This window comes from Anabrus simplex, chromosome 1, assembly GCF_040414725.1.
Source record: "Anabrus simplex isolate iqAnaSimp1 chromosome 1, ASM4041472v1, whole genome shotgun sequence".
NCBI classification, from domain to species: Eukaryota; Metazoa; Arthropoda; class Insecta; order Orthoptera; family Tettigoniidae; genus Anabrus; species Anabrus simplex.
Window position 1 is genome coordinate 1,099,781,901 of NC_090265.1, and position 23,026 is coordinate 1,099,804,926.

Consider the following 23,026-nt stretch of genomic DNA (forward strand, 5'->3'; position numbering starts at 1 on the left):
ACGCTGACCATGCAGCCAATGAGTCGGACCCTTAGAGCTATTCGAACAACGCGGTTAAACGGGGATCGGGAATTTTAACCGGGAATCGAACCCGGGACCCTCTGAACCGAAGGCAAGGACGCTGACCGTTCAGCCAACGAGTCGGACTCCTTTTCACTGACAGACACATACGAGCAATGGCAAACATCTTGTTGAAGTCCACTGCAGGAAGCAAGTCGTTAGTAATCGTCTTCTGCCACGTGACGGACATCCAGATAACGAGCAGTCATATTTTCCACAACAGTAAACACAATGGGACGGAACAAGGAACGTGTCTTGACAGCAAAAATTGACGGCGAGAAATCGTTATAAATACAATACCGTCTAGATAATAATAATAATAATAATAATAATAATAATAATAATAATAATAATAATAATAATAATGTTTTCAGTAGATGAATATATTTTAACTACGATTACTACATTTTGTAGCTAGAGGAAACACAGTCATAAGTTCCGTTTACTTACTACGAGACTCACTCCCTTAAAAGATGCAGATGGTGATGAAAGTTATTAAACTTTTTTTTTTGCTAGGGGCTTTACGTCGCACCGACACAGATAGGTCTTATGGCGACGATGGGATAGGAAAGGCCTAGGAGTTGGAAGGAAGCGGCCGTGGCCTTAATTAAGGTACAGCCCCAGCATTTGCCTGGTGTGAAAATGGGAAACCACGGAAAACCATTTTCAGGGCTGCCGATAGTGGGATTCGAACCTACTATCTCCCGGATGCAAGCTCACAGTCGCGCGCCTCTACGCGCACGGCCAACTCGCCCGGTGTTATTAAACTTATTATTGTTTTAAGGGTAAGTATGATTCGGCAAACATGCCCATATAATACGCCCTACTGTGGTTTGTACAATGGTGCGTGTTGTATTAATTACGGATAGGATCAGAGGTTACGTGCAGCAAGAACATTAGGAAAGGACATCGAATCGCCGTGGACGAAAAATTAACCGCTGAAATTTGGAGCTGGTCTTGGAGACAGTCACGACCTAATTTTATTAGAAGATGCAACCTCAAACGTGCAGCATGCGTTTTCAGAAAATTGCCAAGCTGAGTAGCTCAGACGGTGGAGTGCTGGCCTTCTGAGCTCAAGCTCACGGGTTCGATTCCCACTCAGTCCGACGATGTTTGAAGGCCCTAAAGTACGCCAGCCTCATGCAGGTTGATTTACCAACATGCAGAAGAATTCCTGCAAAACAACATTCCGATAACTCGGCGTCTCCATATACCGTGAAAAGTAGTTAGAAGGATTATTATTATTACTACTACTACAGAAAATTACGAGATGAACTGTGGAACGTATCTACGTTCTAAATAAACATAATTTTTAAAAGGCTAAAACGTCAAATTGAATGTCCAGTCGTCTTTGGGCCCGATGATACTACATTAAAATGTGTTAGTAAAATACGGTCAGATAACTGTACTTCCGTAGTTTTAATTCAGTATGGGCCTAACAATATGATGTGACCTACTGTAGTTTGCAGCTGATTGTTCTTCAGTCTACTAATATTATTTTTATTCACTTGTCTCTCAACAAGAAGAAACCAGTGATCACAAGAAAAATGTATTTATTCCGTAGCCCTATCGGTAGGTGTATCAACATCTGAAGAATCTGTTAAAATAAGGTTTGAAAGAAAACTCATTAGTGAGTTCAATGCGAGTGACTAAAAACAGAGTCCATACAGCAATCAGGGGGTTTTTCAACAACTTTCTTACGAAACTGAAGTCAACATTTTTACACTTTCACGACTTTCGATCGGTAACATACATTCTAAATTTGAGCCATGTTCCGTCTTTCGAACTCATTGAAAAATGGGTGAATATCCAAACACAGGTACTAAGACTCAAAGGCAGTATTTAATGTATTTAATACAAATAGATCAAGTGCGCATAGTATATCATGATAATCTACTAGAGCAAGACAATTGGGTAACAAATTAAGGTGTTGACCTTTAAGGGTTCAATCATCTTGAAGCTTCAAAACAAACCAGATTGTTCCTTCAAGACAGCTCATCAAATTCCATTTTATAGTTTCGTTTAATTTGATATGTTATTGGTTTTTGTGTCCCACTAACTACTTTTAAGGTTTTTGGAGACGCCAAGGTGCCTGTATTTTGTTCCGTAGGAGTTTTTTTACGTGACAGTAATCTATCGACATGAAGCTGATGTATTTGAGCAGCTTTATATACCACCGGACTGAGCCAGGATCGAACCTGCCAAGTATTTAATTTGACATACACATTCATTTTATCAAAGAACGTTATGTTTATCAGCAGAAAGTCTTGTAAGCATCTGCGATAATGGTTTCTATAGTTACACCCTAGTTCGTGAGCTACGGGCAATGACTGATTGGCTTGGTAAGGGGTCCTGACTGTCGGCATTGCAGCTACTAAGGAAAACAAGTGGGCATCTCGGATATACTTAGATCGTGGCCTTCCTTTTGTTCAGGCAACTAGGATTATTTAATTTTTTCTGAGACTAGATGCAAGGTAAAGTACCCTGCATCAAATACAGGTCGAAATATGCCTAGCACTCTCACAATGAAGATCGGAAGGGTAGTTAGTGAGACGTAAAAGCAATACCATTATTATTCAATATTATTTTGTTGTTTATTAACGACTTTAATCGTGCTTATTGGCCAACTGAAGATTTCTTTCCGGTTCTCGAATTCTTGGTGAGGAGTCATACGCAGGAACCATTACTGCGTTGATGGGGTAAAAGTTCTTCATGGGGATAACAGCAAGTACCTCGGTGTTAATATAAGGAAAATTGATTTGAAATGATTTAAGAATATACTAGGTAAACTACTGATCCACCTGGGCGACTGCCCTAAATGCAAGGTCAGTGATGATTGATGACTGAATGTTTCTAGCAAGCATCGGACCTATGGCAGTGACAAACTCACATTTTCATTTGACAGATCCAGGACAATTCGGAAACGACTCAACAAATTCAAGATAGCGTAATGTTCGATATAGAAGGGAAATAGTTTACGTCATTAATTAAATATACTGATGTTGTTAGGAAAAGCCCAAAGGCCAATAACCACGATCTTAATGTCCTTAAAAAACAACACTTTCCTTACGACTTGCTTTACGTCCCACCGATACACGCAAGTCTTATGGCAATGATGGGATAGGAAAGGGCTAGGAATGGGAAGGAAGCGACCATGACCTTAAATACGGTACCGTACAGCCAGAGCATGTTCCTCGTGAGAAAACGGGAAATCACAGAAGACCATCCTCAGGGCTGTCGACAGTGAGGTTCGAACCCACTATCTCCCGAGTGCAAGCTGACAGTTACGTGATCCAAACCGTGCAGCCACTCGCTCGGTAACAACAACAATAATTGAATAATAATGGTACTGGTTTTACTTTTACGATCTTTAGAGACACCAGGTGTCGGAATGTTGTTCCATACGAGCTTCTCTATCGACACAAGGCTAGCGTATTTGAGCACTTTCAAATACCACCCTACTGAGCCGGGTTGAACTTGTCAATTTAGGCTCAGAAGACAAGCGCTCTAACATCTGAGCCAGCAAACAATAATTGCCCATCGACTCTGAAGTCAAGGCAGTCCACGTACAATTCTTTAATATGTTTGTGAACGACGTGATAAATGGCAGTCTATGGTGTTAATACGTCAATGTTATCATTCTCTGGAACAGAAGGTGCTAGCTACTGACATGTTGTGTACACGGAAGACTGGACAGAGCGTGACCATCACCTCACATGGGAATGTGTGACTCACACTGGCTCTGGTCCACCTTACCAGGACGTACACTGAATGGCAATAAACACGTGCAAATTCCACTTGATTTTTAGAAAACAAAACTATGTTTATTTTTCACCCAGCAAGTAGGATGTGTGGTGCGGGCCGCGTAGCTGTAAGTTTGTATCCGGGAAGTTGTGGGCTCAAACCCCACATCCCGTGGTTACCCATTTTCACATCAGACAAATGTTGGGGTAGTACCTTAGTTACAACGACTACTTCCTTTCCTGTACCAGCCCTTTCCTATCCCATCGCTATCCCAACGTGATACCGATAGCAAAAACGAAATTAGGTGTAATCTTCCGAATTATCCTCCGTCTTCACGTCCAAGATAGAAGATACCAAGTGGAATACCATGAGGCGTGAGGAATCTCGTTGTTGTTAAAGTTAGATTTCGAGACCTAAGGCATTATGTGACCTTATACATCGTGATTGAAAACAACACCGACAACGTTTATAGTATGTTCTGTGGGACAGCAAGCGTATTTCAAGAGGGGAGCGCTCTCCGGAAATGCATGGTTTGTTTGTGGGGCGTCAAAATTTGGTAACACTTTGGATGTGGTGATAGGCGTGCGTTCCACAGTTTGTGAAGAAACCTCCACAAACCACGGAAGAGCATTATATAGTGCGTTAAATTACAAATGTTGTTCGAACTGTCCACCTCCAACTTGATGACAGAGCGTACATCTTTGGTGCAGAGATTGTACGAGACTCCTGTTTCATCAAAAGAGGACCTTATCAGTCGAATCCATTCAGTGACTAAAATACTGAGCACGTAGTCGCACGTCTTTGACCTTGTCCACTAATCTCTGCACCAGTGTTACCATAAAAGATTCCAAAACATACGGAAGTGTCTTCCGAATTATTCTCCGTCCTCACGTTTAATGCTATGCACTGTGTATGTTTAATTTTCCTTCAGCTCCTATCGGTTTTAACATGTTAGGATACATGTATTTCTGCTTTGTAAACGGGTTTTTTTTTTTTTTTTTACGTCGCACCGACACAGATAGGTCTTATAGCGACGATGGGATAGAAGAGGTCTAGGAATTGGAAGGAAGCGGCCGTGGCCTTAATTAAGGTACACCGGGCGAGTTGGCCGTGCGCGTAGAGGCGCGTGGCTGTGAGCTTGCATCCGGGAGATAGTAGGTTCGAATCCCACTATCGGCAGCCCTGAAGATGGTTTTCCGTGGTTTCCCATTTTCACTCCAGGCAAATGCTGGGGCTGTACCTTAATTAAGGCCACGGCCGCTTCCTTCCAACTCCTAGGCCTTTCCTATCCCATCGTCGCCATAAGACCTATCTGTGTCGGTGCGACGTAAAGCCCCTAGCAAAAAAAAAATTAAGGTACAGCCCCGGCATTTTCATGGTGTGAAAATGTGAAACTACGGAAAACCATCTTCAGGGCTGCCGACAGTGCGGTTCGAACCCACTATCTGCCGATTACTGGATACTGGCCGCACTTAAGTGACTGCAGCTATCGAGCTCGGTAATAAACGGGTATTTAACTTGCCAGTGGTCCCTCGCATATAGGCAGTTTCAAGTGCTGGTTGCCAATCACGTCATTCCAAAAGCGTTCTCAAGATCTAGATTTTCAAACCTGGAGCAGGATTTCATCGTCTGATGAAGAACGGAGTAGTAAATAAGTTACAGTATTGTGAGCGATTACAAAAAGAAGTAGACAATGTTGTGAGATGGATAGCAGACCATGGTATGATGGTAAAGTCAGGTTGGAAGTTCCACAAAGAGAAAAAGTCATCTCAGTTTTAATTACTGTGTTAATGGGGCGACAGTACCTTATGGGAATCACCGTTAAGTATCTAGGACAGATATTCATTGGGGTAATCACAATAACGAGACTGTCAGCACCATTTGTTCTGGGTGATTTCTGACGAAAATGTTGCAAACATGTATGTATGTATATACACGTATCACGAGAAAACGGCTGAAGAGAATTTAATGAAAATCGGTATGCAAAGTCGGGGATTAAGTCGCTATAATCTAGGTCATAAATAGTTTTATTCATGCTGAGTAAAATGGTAGTTTAGGGGAAGGCCTAAAATTTAATTTTCAAATATTTATGTTATTAGTGGTCCTATCTTAATGAAAATCGGTATGCAAAGTGGGAGAATAAGTCGCTATAATCTAGACCATAAATAATTTTATTCACGCTGAGTGTAATAGTAGTTTAGGGGAAGGCCTAAAATTTAATTCTCAAATATTTACGGTATGTTATTAGTGGTCGTATCGATAAATACACATAACTTAAGTTATATATTATTAAATTTCCGATCATTTATATCTTATACATTGTTACCGTACCGGCCATGGGCGCCCATATGACAGTTTGTAGGGCGGTGGGGGCCTTGACCTGGGAGTACGTAGTAATTTTAATATTTTGGAAGATAAATGGCGACTTGTATTCTGCGGTAGAATACCCTGCCTGTTGGTGGGAGACGTTACTACCACTTCTACGTAATACTGACTTTTAAATAATTTTCTTGCAAGGAAAACACCTGACTACATTAGATTTTTGCCTTTCCCTGAGAGTTGGGGGGGGGGGGCACCTTGCCCACGTATATGGGCCCCCTTGGCTACTCGCTATGATCATAGAGATATTCATGAATTTGGATTTTTGTTACTAAGTCCATATCAGCGCCGAGTCACGAGAAAATGGGCCAATAGAATTTAATGAAAATCGGTATGTAAAGTCGGAGGATAAGGAACTATTGTCTGCGCTATGAATAATTTTATAAGACGACCTAATATCACATAGTCGAAAAAAAAACTAAATGTGAAGGTCTACAATATAGAAAGCTCGTAAAATTGATCAACAATAACATTACATTGACCATTGTTTGTTGTGATGTGCTTTGTGTCTTCTGTTGCCGATAGATAGGATTACTGCTGCGTACTGAGTATTCTTTTTAATTTGCTTTACGTCGCACCGACACAGATAGGTCTTATGGCGACGATGGGATAGGAAAGGGCTAGGAGTGGGAAGGAAGCGGCCTTGGTCTTAAGGTACAGCCCCAGCATTTTCCTGGTGTGAAAATGGGAAACTACGGAATACCATCTTCAGGGCTGCCGACAGTAGGGTTCGAATTGACTATCTCCGGGATGCAAGCTCACAGCTGCACGCCCCTAACCACACGGCTAACTCGCCCGGTCGTACCGAGTGTAAAAGCCTGCCTGAATATTGGCGGGAAGTAGCTGATGAGTTAGATAACTTTCTTCTTTAGCATGCTATTCCTCTGGTACATAAATTTTCTGCTATTACTGTTACGTAACACACTGGTTCATCATAGCATTCGAGCTATTCAATCCCTACTCTGAGGCACTGATTGGAATGAGCAGTGTGCATATGTAACGCAATAATGTTCACGGCTGTGTGCGGCCTGGTCATTCCAGCTCTGGAACTTTGGACTGTTGGATCGGCACCGTAGTACTGTTCGTTAAAAGTGAGGAAATGTGCGGTTTTTCATTTGATTATTTTATACGTTAACGTTGCTTTTAATCGCTACATTCCTACTGACGTTTTTGTAATGACCTATGTTGACTTCAGGTACGAAAACCGCAAAGTCAGTCTTTCTGAGAATCCCGTAGCGAAGCACGGGTGCATCAGCTAGTGTGCAGATAAAGTTGGAATTCAAGGGTACAAATTGGAGCAAATATTTGTTTATAGGACGAGGAGTAAGAGACTGGAATAATTTATCAATTTGAAAATATTTAAGAAAAGGCTAAGTGAACCATTGATAGGGAATCTGCCACCTGGAAAACAGCCCTAAATGCGGATCATTGTTGACTGATAAAGACGGAGAGGACGAGGAGAAAGCATAGATTAATTAACGAACATTATGAAATCCTGTATTTTAATGTTGAATGACTATTTAATTTTAATAACCTTTAAGATTTTCAGTCTGTTGAGCCCAAATAAAAAAATATAAATGACTAGTACCGTTGCCTACGAGATACACACAATCACATATGTACCAGTGTCTTATTAATTAATATCTTGTGTTGAACAGACTGAAAAAAGATTATATTAACTACATCGACACTGAAAAGTATTGCTTCCGGGTTAACAAATTTAGTTTTAAATATATTCATCAAATCTATGACATATCTGTACACATCTTCCGAAATATTATTCTTGGATTCAGCAACAATGCTCTACACCGCCGATGTTGACTCTGCAATCAAGTTGGAGGTCGACAATTTGAGGCCCTTTTTGTAATTTTTGCACCATGCTCTTGTTGGGTTGGCGAAGGTTTCCTCACGCCTATCCCCATATCCGAAGTGTTGTCAATTTTAACGCACGACAGTGCCTGAATCATGCATTCCCGGACATGGGTCCCATCTTGAAATAATTATGATCAATCAGCTGTCTGTTACAACACAGTAGGGCGTGTCGGTGTTGCTTTGAATCACCGTGTGAATTTATCCTTGTGGGAGAAATTGGTTGCTGCTGTATCGTCATCATTAATGCCAAGAACAATAAATAAATCAAGAAGAACAACACACGAATATATTCAATAGAAGACTATAAAAGAGATGGGTAGATTATCTGGAAATACATGTTTAGAACGGAATTAGGTGGCTAGAATCGTTACTACTTGTGTTTGTGTATTATTATTATTATTATTATTATTATTATTATTATTATTATCTTCCATTTTTGTGTCCTGGGAATCGAAGTGACTAGCTATCCGAACTCCTAACAAACTGAGAGCAATTACGAAGACAACTGCCGTGTGGCGGTCTTCTTTCTGGCCTTCAGGAAGTGAGGCCGTAGTTTTGTCTGGGCCGAACGTAAGGCATGGAAGATCTACGAACTGTTACATCCTAAAGAGGGGAGACACCCCACCCCCACCAGTGTTCTTGTGGTTCCAAATTCACCGAAGCCCTCATCCTCACAGAGTGCGCTGACCTCTCTGGCTTAAGGCGGAAGCTCGGCCTGCAGGAAACACTTGAACTCCTACTAGCCGTAATCAAGCGCATTTAAATTTCAAGTTTTCTGTTACTCAGGGAACTTACGTTCCCTTTTGATGTTTTTATGTCTACTTCGGTTTAACAAAATAATGTTGCAACCAAGAAATAATGGGTTCGAACCAAACTGTCGGCAGCCCTGAAGATGTTTTCCGTGGTTTACCATTTTCACACCAGGCAAATGCTGGGGCTGTACCTTAATTAATGCCACGGCCACTTCCTTCACACTCCTAGGCCTTCCCTACCCCATCGTCACCATAAGACCTATCTGTGTCGGTGTGACGTAAAACAAATTGTAAAAAAATGTTTATTTCTTTATGAATAATTAAAAACTATTACCAGTTACGCGTTTCAGAGTCTAGGCTCCATCGCCAGGCGGTGAAACGATGATTGATGACATTTCATTGTTGCTCTTTAAACACGTTAAACAACCAAAAACGTAGTTACGTTTAAAATGTTTGTTTTATTTTTAATTAATATTCAAATTCCCCCGTTGATAAATAGTTTAATTTTATTTTCATTTTTGTTTCCGCACAATTTGTTCAGAGAGGATGGTAATCTAGTTGAAGTTCCTCTTAAAACAAAAATCACCGCCACCACCTGTTGGGGGTAGTGGGTGTGAACGAACTGTATCACACATAATATGGATTTGGCTCTGTTTCCCGGCAAAATGCCCTCCCTGACACCAACTCTTTGTGAAAGGATGTATTCACTATTGTGTGTTCCTGTTGTAGTTGTTAGTGTGATGAGATTATGAAGAGTCAGAGGAATAAACCAAACAAGTCAAAAGTCCCTTCCCAGCTGGGAATCAAGATCGAGACCCTCTGAACCGAAAGCCTCGATGCTGACCATCCAGCTAAGGAGCCGGACGTTGTGAAAAAATATTATGACTAGAGAAAGGAAGGTCTCTATTACATGGAGAGTCCAGTCAGTGATACAGAGCGTGCGTACGATTACGATACCGCTGTAGACAAAATCCATGATAATAATAATAATGCTATCGGTTTTACGTTCCATTAACTACGTTTACGGTTTTCGGAGACGCCGAGGTGGCAGAATTTTGAGCCCCAGCAAATTATTTAACGTGCCAGTAAATATGTTGACACCTTTAAGCACCTTCAAATACGCCACCCCAACATCGGAGCAGAACCGAACTCGCAAATTTGAGCTCACAGTGCTCTGTCGTCTCGGTCACTCAGTCCGGCTATAAATATTATAAAATTCCAAACGGCAGTAGCTTCATCCCATCCTTTTGTGAATCCTCAGAAAGCCTCATATTTTGGACACACATACAGGATGTACAGGATGTATGCACCAATCACATCCCTACCCTCCATTGTTCAAGTACTAAGCACCTGCTGGCGGTACGAGACAGGAATAGAAATGACATGTTTCCTCGCACGCGCTATTCATCCTCATCACACACTGTCTCATTTAGAAGACACATTCGTGAGTTCTTATTTCAAAACACAAAGGATTCTGTTTGATGATGGATGGATAAATATGTGTAATATTGGGTCCTAGTAATAACTAAAGGCAATTCGAGTTGCATCTGTTTATTTTCTTGCCGGTATCGTCTCTTACGCCAGGATCATAAAGAACAAAATAAAATTATCTTCTCTACTTCATATCCCACGTTTATGTTGTATTACTTAGTGCCACTCCCAGGCGATCTTGAGACAGATATTTAACCCATTAACGCCTGAATTATTTTTTTCTAAATTTTTATTTGTTTTTTACATTATTATGACTCTAAGTAACACAAACACACTGAAAAAGAAATGTTTAATGTTATTCATCACTCAGTTTTGAAAATATTTGCCGTTACCATATGGCAACGCTAGGCGCTTCTACTACCTACTTATATTGGATATCACTTTGATTAAAAATTTACACTCTGAATCATCGGCAGGCTACTATTCTACATTATGATTATTATTAAATGTAATACTACTAAAATTCAATAACAATTAGAACTTCACATTTGATATATTACACACATCACTTCTTTCTGTGTTTGTAAAACCACACGGTCTAGCCAGTATGAAAAGGAACATAACAGTCGATGCACAATCCCACTCCACACTTCAAGCACATTGTCCTCACACTGGATTTACAGTTTTCATTAGCAAACATTTTCCTCTTCTTTCCTTCTGTGTGCTGGACAAGGTGGTCAGTTTTATCAAGTCTTACAGAATCTGATATGCGGCCGCTAAGAGAGGTCCGTGAAACTGCTGGTCGTCCAGCTCCTTCGTTGGATAACTTTATTTCAGCGTTAGCCAGTAATTGACGAGACGTCAGGTTGTCAGCTAATCCACCTTCATCCTCATTTCCAGAATCCTCATCTGTGTCTATATTTGGTATTGGTGGTTCAATAAACACATCACCGTCAATATCATCATTGTAAATGATGTCCAGTGCTTCAGCAAGTGAAAACCCGCTCCTAAAACAATAAAGCAAAATATACGTTTTACTGAGTATAAACGCCTAGCGTTACCATATGGTAAACTTGAAATTCGGAAGCTATAACTTCCACATGTTTTGAGTAAAATCATTTGTTATGGTCATATAATGTATATTACACTATACAAATAAGTATAACACCAAAAAATAATCCATGTAATAATTATAAGCTTATAAAAATGCACTTACTCGAAGCGGATGTCCATTTTTGCTGCACATTCAGCGATAGCAATTTTTGAACTGTCTGTATGCTATTATTGTAACAAACACGTCAATGAGCGCTACATTGTCGTAAGCGCGGTTCCCTTATAGAGCGATAAGCAGTGGTACCAATCCGCCAGCACAACTGTTGAAAGTACAGTAACAGCTTTAATAATGTATTACATGTGTTACCATATGGTAACGCTAGGCGTTAATGGGTTAAGAGAGGCCACTACATTTTGATGGACTTATGATAAAACGTTTACTCCTAGCGTGATCTAGAATTGGAATGTGCAGTCATTCAACGTGTGACATGAACTCAAATTAGGATCTGTATTGTGGACTACATAGTCCCTACGGAGCGTCAATGACCTCGAACTGCTGCTCTACAGCAAGCGGAAGAGAGGGGCGGGTACTTCAGACCTCGCAGGTGGCTCATTCGAGCCCCGCCTAAGGCCCGGATGTAGCACTTTTTACAACCGTCAAACAAAATAAGCCTAGACCATTACTCGTCAGTAAATAACATTAACAATAAACAGGAAAGTTACTTTATGTAATGAAGCATTCAAGTGCAGAGCTTTTCTAAGAAATATTATAAAATGACTGCAGCTCTCCATAGAACTAAGTACGGTAAGTATTGACCTGCTGTGTAATACAGTTGGTTAGCCGCACGCCTTCTAAGCTCGAAGTCACAGAATCGAATCCCCAATCAGTTGAAGAGTACCTAAATTTAAGATAATCGTCTCTGCACATTTCCCAGCATGTAAATATATGTACACTTTCCGGGGCAAAATATCGTCACTACGGGGTCTTTGAAATAAAGATTCCAACTGAAGGTACACTTTCCAACACAAACAGATTCCCGACCAATGCATGTGGGATTTTCGAAATTAAATATCAATTCTTAAGGGTACGCACCTATGGTCACGATATCTAGTCACTTAAAAATAAGTATATTATATCTATATTGCACCCATATGCAGATATACATATCCTCAACTACAGCATGACGGATAGTAAGGAGACATCATTATATAGACTTCCTGACTAGTTAACGCTAGTTATCGGGACCTCCAGTTTTAAGTGGAACCCGAACGCGGGACGTGACTTTTCATTTTAAAATTCCAGGAGTATTCGCCGGGATTTTTAGGACAAGATTAAATCATTTCTCTGTCCTCTTTAGGACAAGAAATCTACAACAATTGCGGTTAAATGTTAAACAAATTATTAATTTTGTTAAATAATACATATTATTATTTATAATATTATATATAAATCTATCCTATGATGTCCCTGAAGTTAAGTAACGTATTTTCATCAACTTCTAGAAATAGTTCCGGAAAAAATATGTAGGTGTACAATATTTTTCCACGAACATGATCTCTAACGATATAGTGAGAACAGGCTTTGTTCATAGTACTGTTCAGGCGAGTAACAAAGGTGAATCGTACGGAGGAAAAACAACTGAAGTATTGTGATAATTATCAGGTAGCAATGGAACAAGTAGCCATACTACACAACAGAGCAGAAACTGCCGCATCAAGCGACGCATCATAGAATTCTCACCAAAGCTGCTGCAGTTCGAATCACGGCTAATGAACGTGGGATATTTGAAACGGAAAGTCACGTCCTTGTGGCTCAGCGATCTCATGGCTGTGATCACGATATCAACAGTCATATAAAATGCAATCTTGCGTGCTTTCTTTAAAGGTCACTTGTATATGAAACATTAATGTGAATCGAATTGTCTCGAGAGGGAACGTTTGTTCAGAACAAAGGTTTACGTATGCAATATACAGAGTGAGTCAGAAATACGGTTATATGTTTAACTTAATGCTATTATGTTACATTTCACAGTCTAGATAATCGACGGCTGGCATATGAACCGTCACCTTCCGGAGAAAACGTCACGTATCTGAGATACGTCATTAGCCAAGATGGTACTGAACAAACAACAGGAAGGTACAATATTGCAGCATGGTCATCTGCATATCAGTACGACCAGCAGGCTCTGAGACTGGCGAGTCGTGATTGTAATGCATGAACTGAAAGGAGAAAACGGCTGCTTACAAGACAGGAAACAAAGCCTCCTGCAAAACCTAGTTGTAGCACCGATGCATCCACAAATGCGATAATCTGTAATAATATACAGTATATGTAGTTCCAGAATGTATCTAGAGAGAATCTAGAGCCCAAGTTGTACTTAACTACTTAGCGAATAACCACAAAATTAAGTAAGTAGACATAATACATGTGCATAAATATAAAATAAACCAAGAATAAGAAGCTATAAAGATGTTTGAGTGCGCTATTCTGATAAATTTATCAAAAGATAACTGCACGTAGGTGCGACAATACGGAAGATAATAAAAACTCTAATACTTGGTGAATGACAGTTACTGATTGGTTTAAAAACCGAATTGGTCATTGAAGCCATGAATCACAGACATGTTTGCCAGTATGAGCATGGATTGCACATGATCCAATCCAATGTGTCTCGTGTTTTAAGACGAAAGTGTGAACCATCCCTTTAAATCAACTGATCAAAATCTAACAAGGATGACTATGAGAGCCGGTTGAAACTGTATAAACATCTTTAAGGAAAAATGAAACCAATGTAGGCATATTTTAGTACCGAAACTTTGACTCTAAAACTTTAAATATTCTATTTTTCTTACGTCGCACCGACACAGATAGGTCCTATGGCGACGATGGGGCAGGAAAGGGCCAGGAGTGGGAAGGAAGCGGCCGTGGCCTTAATTAAGGTACAGCCCCAGCATTTGCTGGTCTGAAAATGGGAAACCATGGAAAACCATTTTCAGGACTGCCGACGGTGGGGCTCGAACACACTACCTCCCGAATACTGGATACTGGCCGCACTCAAGCGACTGCATTTATCGAGCTTGGTCAATATTCTAAGATCCTACATATAAGTGTACACAAAAAATTCAAGCAGGCATGGTCTATAAAACTGCGTTTTATTTTGTTTTGAATTGATCATTGTGAAGCGAATTGAGAGAGACTGGACACTTAGTAGAATAATGGAGTCGGCCACAGAAGTTAAGAGAAGCAGTGAAAGACCTACGAGTCCAAGGTTAGATTGCTTTTTTTAATTATTTCAAGGTAAAGGGAGAATTAGAAGAGATCACAGTGCTAGTCGTAGACTGAGGATTGTGGAGGCGCTTGGTTCTTTCACAAAGGCTTGCAGACTGACCGCCAGATGGTTTAACATCTATAATGAACATTTATATCCGAAGTATAAGTAACATCAAAAGGTTTAAAAACTACGGGAGGTAATGCGTAAGCCTGCATGTCGCTAGTAACACTGAAGTCGCTCGACGCCTGTCACCATAGGTGTGAAGGTCAGACAATCTAAGCTGGTATTAGCTCATTAATAGTTTCGAGACCTTCAATGCATTACATGGCATGAAAATAAAGAAGAAAAGAAAGAGGCTGATAAGGGAAATAAATAAATAAATAAATAAATAAATAAATAAATAAATAAAATAAATAAATCTTATTCTTCCTGACCTTTTCCCAATTACTTGGGGTCAGGACTACATGTGGATTATGAACAATTTTAGGGCTGGGTACCCTTTCTGACACCAAACCTATATGGAGGAATGTGTTCAGTATTACGTGTTTGTATGGTCGTTTGTAATGTGATGTGTTGTACGTAAATGAAGATATATTAATGAAATGAAATGAAATGAAATGAAATGAAATGGCGTATGGCTTTTAGTGCCCGGAGTGCCCGAGGACAAGTTCGGCTCGCCAGCTGCAGATCTTTTGAATTGATCCCCGTAGGCGACCTGCGCGTCGTGATGGGGATGAAAAGATGATGTGAAGACGGCACATATACGGCACCCCATGTCAGTGAAATTAACCAATTATGGTTAACATTCCTGACCCTGCCGAGAATCGAACCCGGGATCCCTGTGACTAAACACCTGCACGCTAACCATTTAGTCATGGAGCCGGGCAAGATATATTAAGATGAACATAAACACCCAGCCCCCGAGCTAGAGGAATTAACCTGACGTAGTTAAAATTCTCCGGCCCGGCGAGGAATCGAAACTGGAAATCTCTGAACTGCATGCTACTACGCTAACTATTCAGCCAAGGAGCCAGACTAATAAATAAACAAATAAACAAATAAATAAATAAATAAATAAATAAATAAATAAATAAATAAATAAAGCATGAAAATAGCGAATAAGAAGGGATAAAGGAAGAACGGATAAAGAAATTAGGAATTAAGAAAAAACAGATATGTTTTCGAACTCGTGGTCCTCGAAGGACAGATCATATTTTTAGGGCCCAATAGAATGAATAATTCATTCTACTAGTCTATATAAGAAGAGGATGAGAGTCCACAATAAAACTTCCAGAACCCCTGACACCTTCCACCGGGGATATGCTGTTCCCCCTCGTTAAACATGAATGGAAGTGCCCTGTTAAATGAATCAAAGACAAAGTGACTAGATTGTTCATCGGAGCTTGCGGTAATCCAGGCGATGTAAGTTTCCAATTCCCACGCGACGACACACGCTACTGTTCCCGCTGAGTTAATTAAAGCTAATCATCAAAGAGAACCGTTACTCAGCTCGTGGAAGTGTGACAACCAGGCGAGATGACCTTTTATCACAAACTGATCAATACCCGTACGTTCATTCACAGTTACAGCCTCACAATTCACGAAATACCGTCAAACAACGAGGTACTATGGTCTGGACTATCCAAGGTCATGTTGGCCGATACTAGCCTACTTCAGATAACTAAATAACTGAAAGTCGGATAATACCTGTACACTGTTCTTTCGAATAAAATCTACGATATGAAAGAGGTTTCCAGTTATTATGGTAAAATTTTACTGCTGAGTCTCTTTTCGTTTACTGTAGTGAATAGTGAAGGAAGTTAGAATCTGCACTTAATATTTACCTAATTTATGTCCGTCTCCTTGGCTGAATGGTCAGTGGAGTACGCTTCAGTTTAGACGGCCCTGGATTCGATTCCCGGCCGCGTCAGGGATATTAATTTTAAATGATTAATTCCCTTTTTCCGGGGGAAGGATGTTTGTGCCGTCCCCTTACAACTCATGCACCACACACAGCACTATCCTCCACCATAATCACATGCAGTTTCTCATACAAAGCACATGCCACCCATTCTCGTCGGAGGGTCTGCCTGTACCAGACTCGGAATAGCCACACGAAATTATAATTATTACCCAATTTATATGTAACAGGCAGTAAAGGAAATCAAAGAGGAATTTGGAAAATATATCACAATTCAGTGAGAGAAAATAAAAACTCTTGAGTTTTGCCAATGATATTTTATCTCAGCCAACAGATGATCTGGACAGAATGCTGAATGGTATGAATACATTCTTGGAGAAGGAGTTCAAGATGAAAATAAATAAATAAATAAATAAATAAATAAATAAATAAATAAATAAATAAATAAATAAATAAATGGAAAACAGAAGTAATGGAATGAAGTCGAACGAAGTTAGGTGGTGAAGGGAATATTACATTAGGAAATTAAGTCTTAAAAGAGATAGATGAATATGCTGGAGTAGTTAAATAACTAACGATGGCAGAAGTACATAAAATTCAGAATAGCACAAACAAGGAAGGCCTTAGTTAAGAAAATAAATTCGGTCACTTCAAACATTGGTATATAAAAAGAAAAGACTTTTGTCCGGAGAGTGGCATAGTACGGAAGTGAAACTTGGATAATAATTCAAGCACTCCTATTTCGCCCTAATGCACAATATGCAAGGTTCATTACAATAAGGCATTTTTTATACTCACACGGTTTTATTAACCCACAGTTCACTGTACTCAAATACATTATTGAGAATATAATACAAGCATAAAATCATATGAACTAAATTGCATTGCCAAATTACAATTTAAAATCAAATCACAAGCCATAAAATCACGTGATTTTAATACTCTAAATAAACTGACAACCAAAATACATTACCAGATTATGACCTATAACAATAAAAACATACGATTTTAGCTTCTAAAATCAAAACATAACTTAGATAGGCTACAAAATAATGTAAAATTTTCCTGAGCGTATAAACTTCGTTGTACTTCACTCAACACAACTATCATTAACTTGTTTTATTTCGATGCCCAAAATGATAACATTCGAAACATGCATGGACAACCCTGGAGGGAAACACTATTAAGTCAAACTGTGTGCGACCCGTGGCAACTGGGATGGTTACTTTGAAGCAACTTTTGACCAGGAGCCAACCTGGAGCACTCATTACATAAATATAACTGATTGTATCGGGTGCTTTAGCTGTAAGAGCTGACGTCTTAGGGAACTTCCCATCTCACTCCACGGTGGCTCGTGAACGAAGCTCTCGTATAATTGACCTCAACGTCACGTGCCTCCTTGGACCAGCAAGTCAAGACTGCCACGAGCACGATAAAGTAAAAATACAATAATCACGTGCAAAAACAAGCAATCAGACAGCAAACCGACATGACGCAACTCTGGGTATAGATGCCTTGTGACATCATCAACGAATAATGAATGGAACTGACTCTTTAGTTATTTTCTAGTTTGAGCAATGGTGATATTTCATTTCGTCACTAATAGCAGTAGCGGTGATTAGGGGGGTGGGGCGAGAGGGGCAGTTACCCCCCACGCGCACACACACTCGCTTTCTGGCGAAAAAATATTACATTTTAATTCCATTTTAGCCGGTTGAAACTAGGAATTATTTAAAAAAAAAAGCAATCTGTACAAGCCCTGTTGTCTTATCAGCTGATTCTTTCCTTTATTTTCGTTGATTATCAACAAAATTGTTAGCGAAAATACGCACAAAATGTCGTTTGTCCCGGATAACCGATTTGTATAGCGCCACAGCAAGTAGTGGGCACTTTGTATGTGCTGTAAGGAAGGGTACCAGTTTTTTTTTTTTTTTTTTTTTTTTTTTTTTTTTTTTTTTTTTTTTTTTTTTTTTTTGCAAAGGTCATAATGATTATTCACCCGCCTGCCGCGCGCATTCGTCAGTTTGCAAGTCTCTTTACTGTCTGTTAGTTTCTTAGTGTGTAGTCAAATAATAAATTATTTTAATTGTATAATAACGCCGCACTTTTATTTAATTGTAATAAATGTGTAACATTGTTCCTATGGTGAAAGTTTTATTGTATAGGTAAGGTAAGGGTGTATTCTGCCCGAAGGCAGGTCCGAACCTCCGCAGAGGTGTGCCTGAACCGGAGTTTACGTGCGGTAGGTTGGCCAGTTCCTTTCCGCTCCTCCATTCTCTTACCCCCCACCAGCAGCACGTGGCAACCCATCCAAAATTTGACCACGCCCAACGTTGCTTAACTTCGGAGATCTTACGGGATCCGGTTTTAAACACGCCTACGGCCGTTGGATTATTGTATAGTATTGAATCAAAATCTCACAAAACTATCAGTACCGCACTGTCAACCTTTACTCCTCTGTCGAAATTCGCTCAGAGAGCATCAAAAAGCTTACCACTTTGTAGCTTTTCCTTTTCTTTCAATAATGATGTATATAACACCACCAACGCCCCCCCCCCCCACATCCGCTTTATCCCACAAACCCAGGTACTGTTTGTTGTCTGTACTTTTTTTTTTTTTTTTTGGCCCCCGCACTTTTAATTCCCAATCGCCGCTACTGACTAACAGTATATATATTGAAGTTCTCAATAATGGACACGAAACTGACTACTGAAGTCATCATAACAAACACAACGTAACGAAATTAAACTGGCATAAATTCCATTAGTATGTAATCATATAATTATTTGATTTATTTATTTATTTATTTATTTATTTATTTATTTATTTATTTATTCAACGACCATTTCACTATATTCATGAGGCAGGCAACCAGCGGTATATTTCACTGAGCAATTCGCTCCTAAAACCGATGAGCTACTAAGCGCGAAATCCTGCAGCCATTCTAAAGGTTTTCACCCTAAGTTCCACCTTTCACACATGCACACTTCAAGCAAGTGTTAGGAAAGAACCTTATTCCAACTCTCCCAATTCTCAAACCCTATAAAATTACCAAAGAATCACGACGATATAAGATAACAGCAGACAATAGGTCACAATAAAACACGAAGCCCGCTGATTATTAATCCGTATAATAATGGCGTGCAGGTCTTTTTCTAGTAGACGGCCTATTAGGCGACCTGCATGTCTGTGAAGATGAGAGCCCAACCTAGGATGATTTCTAATGTTGAATACGCCACACACACCCAGCCCCCGAGCTATTGGAATTAACCAATTAAGGATAAAATCCCCGACCCGGCCGGGAATCGAACCGGGACCCTCTGAACCGAAGGCCAGTACGCTGACCATTCAGTCATCGAGTCAGACAATTAATCCGTAAAATGCAGCAACAGCAATAACAGTTAAACCCGAGGGCAGATTTTTAGGACACTATTCAACAGCAATAAAAGAGCACATTATTATTATTATTATTTTATCATCAGTAAGGCCTCTCCCTAACGATAGGCAACATCTTAAACGCCTGAGAGCGGTGAACTCATGGAAATATGCTGAACTTTTTTAAGATTACTTGATTTTCAAGTTTTTAATAGATTTTGACAGTTTTTAACTACTTTCGATTTTGGAGTGCCACTTAGGGACTTAGATTGCATACGACTTAATAGAGTATTGTAACTGTTTAGGAGTTGGCAAAAGAAAGGTTTAGTCTTCTTTTTCTAAACTGCCACTACTGTCAGTTCAAATTAAACCAACAAATCACCGCCCAGCTCACCCCTGTAAATACTGGTAATCTCGGACCTTATGGATCGATCTGGATCTTGTTGAACGCAGCGACAACAGGTTATTCTCACAGGGGGCTACGGACAAGCTGGGGCAACAAGTAAGGTAGGCGGCAAGAATGTTTATCTAACAAGTTAACTTACCGATACTTGCGTGTGGCGACGTGAAGATACCAGCGATCACCTCTAACATGTAACGGTTAGGATGAGCCGCGTTTACCTTGATTTTAAAAGCAGGTTACCTGTGCTGTCTGCGGACGGAGTGAAACAATCCTGGTGGGTATCATGTAATTCTTAAGGATGTACGAGTGTGGACCCTCGATTCCCTTGTTCACTTTGCTTTTAGGTGACAAAAATAAATTTAAAAAATAAATTTTTCTCTATACTTTTCGGCAATTAATTTATTTCCCGCCTTCGACACCAACATGTATGGCTTATCCTGTGTGTCACCGGGCCTTCTGCCCTATTAGGTTTTATGGCAAGTCATGTCACGGGATTGCTTTGAGTGGGTTCAGAATCCCAGCCTGTTTTATTTTCGGTCTTTTCTAATTTACCTTTATTTATTGTCATTTTTCGGCCGTGTAGTATGAGCTTCTGTTCCTATTTTCTGGATGGTTCGGATCCCAAATGTTGTGTTGCTGTTTCCTCTTGAAACAAGGGCAGCTAGTGTCAAGTTGGGTGAAGGTGATAAGGTACCTTGAGGTACCTTGATGTGAATCCTGGACCGATCTGGTCGTTGATAATGAAATTTGGGAGTTTTATCTCCTCTGTATTGTGCAACTGAACTGTTGGGAAGCTTCTGCTTCTCAGCTACGACCATGGCAGCGGCTAATAAGTCTTGTAAAACTGAAGCTCTTTCTCCCCTCTTAATGATTAAACCGTAAAGGTTATTTTGTAAAATCCCTTCTATATTCCTGTTGTTATTACTTGTTACTCTCTGTTGTTGTTGTTTTTGTTGTTGTTTGCTTTGAAAATAATACTGAAAACAAAACAAAAAGTTTGAAAACATAATTTTGGGAATACATTCAAAATTTAAAGTATTTTTGTGTAGTCTTTTGTTCAGTCACCTAGGCCCTGCCACTTCTTCCCTTCTATTGCCCTTGTATTCCACAACATTAATAATAATAATAATAATAATAATAATAATAATAATAACAACATCCGTACGGCCCCATCTACGGTGTGTAGACATCTTGATCTAACGTCATTTATGTTGCTTACATGTCAATTCTGGCGTTCTCATTTACTCTCCCAGATGGTACAAAAACGGGAACTCTACTGGGTGACATATGGCTGATCTTTTTAATTTTATTTACTGAGTGTGTCACCAGAAATTATTTACATGCCGAAATCGAAAAGCACAGTCCCGAGTGAAATTCTTATCGCCCTGCAAAAAATCAAACTACCTATGTCAGGTTTGAATCCAGGATCTTGGGATCTGGAGGCCGAAACTCTATCAATTATCGACAGAAGGATCTAATAATAAACACATTGCCTCAACAACAGCGTGCAGTCATTCTGATCTGAGCATTTAGGATGACTGTGTTAATTTCGACGTCATACTTAACAAGGTGACAGAGAAAATGGAACTCAATTGCACGACCTATTGATGAATTTTTAAATAATTTTGCCAGGTAAATATGTGACCAAATCACTTTCACATGCTGCCATCGTACGCCATGAAGTGCCAAATGGACTTATTTCCCGTCGTCCGAAAATTCTGCTACCGCTGTCGGGTTGAAGCTCAGGATCTTCGGTTTCCGCAACTCACACTTCACTACTGATTCACAGAGGGTAATAGTATGGGAGCAATTTTACGACCCGTACCTCCTCAACTTACGATTACAGAATATAGCCATCTGATTCAGATAGCAGCCATTGCCAGCTCATTCTAATACCAGAGAACTTCAAAATTATCCCACCACACCTTACCTTGAACACTTCCCGCAAACGTAATTACAGTGATTCACCGAGGTGGCGAATATCAATGATCTTAGAATCCAACATGCGTCACTCGTGAGAAACTAGAGGAAGAGTCGAACTGAGCGCACTTTATCAAGGATTAACAAATAGAACAATGCATTTCTACATCAAAGGGATCTAAGTTCTCACGCCAACTGCCAACTACCGCGACTTTGAGGAGGACGAGTCAGCAGTACAGTGTTAAGACGGAGTGCGATTATTGGGATTATTACCCTTCTCTACCTCAACATTCAAGAGAGATGTAGTCTAAGGACACTACCCGCTCCAACGAGGATTTGTTCAGGGTTCTATTCCCACTTTCGAGACATATTACAAGAAATGACGTTAAAAGTAGATATATAATGAACAAGAAGACAAATCCTTCCACCTGTGCAAAGTAATACATTTCTTCATTGTAATAACTCAATTTCAGTCAAATGCTACATTTTCACTTATCAATATTGTAAAAGCGCTGGTATTTCAACAACTCCGCCTGGAGTAACCACTGGGTGGATTGAGTAGTTCAGTGATTGTTGTTGCTGGTCCTAAGCCCGGATAAAGAAGGAGGGTTGGCTACACATCGAGTAAGTCGAAAAAGAAATTTCAGCGGTAGAACACCACCAATTAATCTGTAATCATGTTATCGTACTGCAGCGATCATTTCCATAATGCAATTTCAACTTGGAAAACTGGCATGATGGAACATACGCTATCAGAGCAACTACCCCACGCCCCAGACACACACAGTCCGGTCTCTCCCGATCATAGGATTCGGGGTATCGGGAACATCATGCAGAGAAGGAT

General features: G+C 40.0%; 2 protein-coding genes across 2 annotated transcripts in view; both read right to left on the reverse strand.

The window, feature by feature from the left end:
- The window catches only part of raskol (Ras GTPase-activating protein raskol), a 220,731-nt gene that overhangs the window by 115,856 nt on the left and 81,849 nt on the right, over nt 1-23,026 (reverse strand). The window lies entirely within an intron of this gene.
- LOC137497081 (uncharacterized) lies at nt 10,837-11,608 on the reverse strand. The gene is made up of 2 exons (XM_068225713.1): nt 11,455-11,608; nt 10,837-11,245 (listed from the first exon to the last, which is right to left on the reverse strand). The coding sequence occupies exons 1-2, from the start codon at nt 11,469-11,471 to the stop codon at nt 10,837-10,839; spliced, it is 426 nt and encodes a 141-aa protein (XP_068081814.1). The 5' UTR covers nt 11,472-11,608.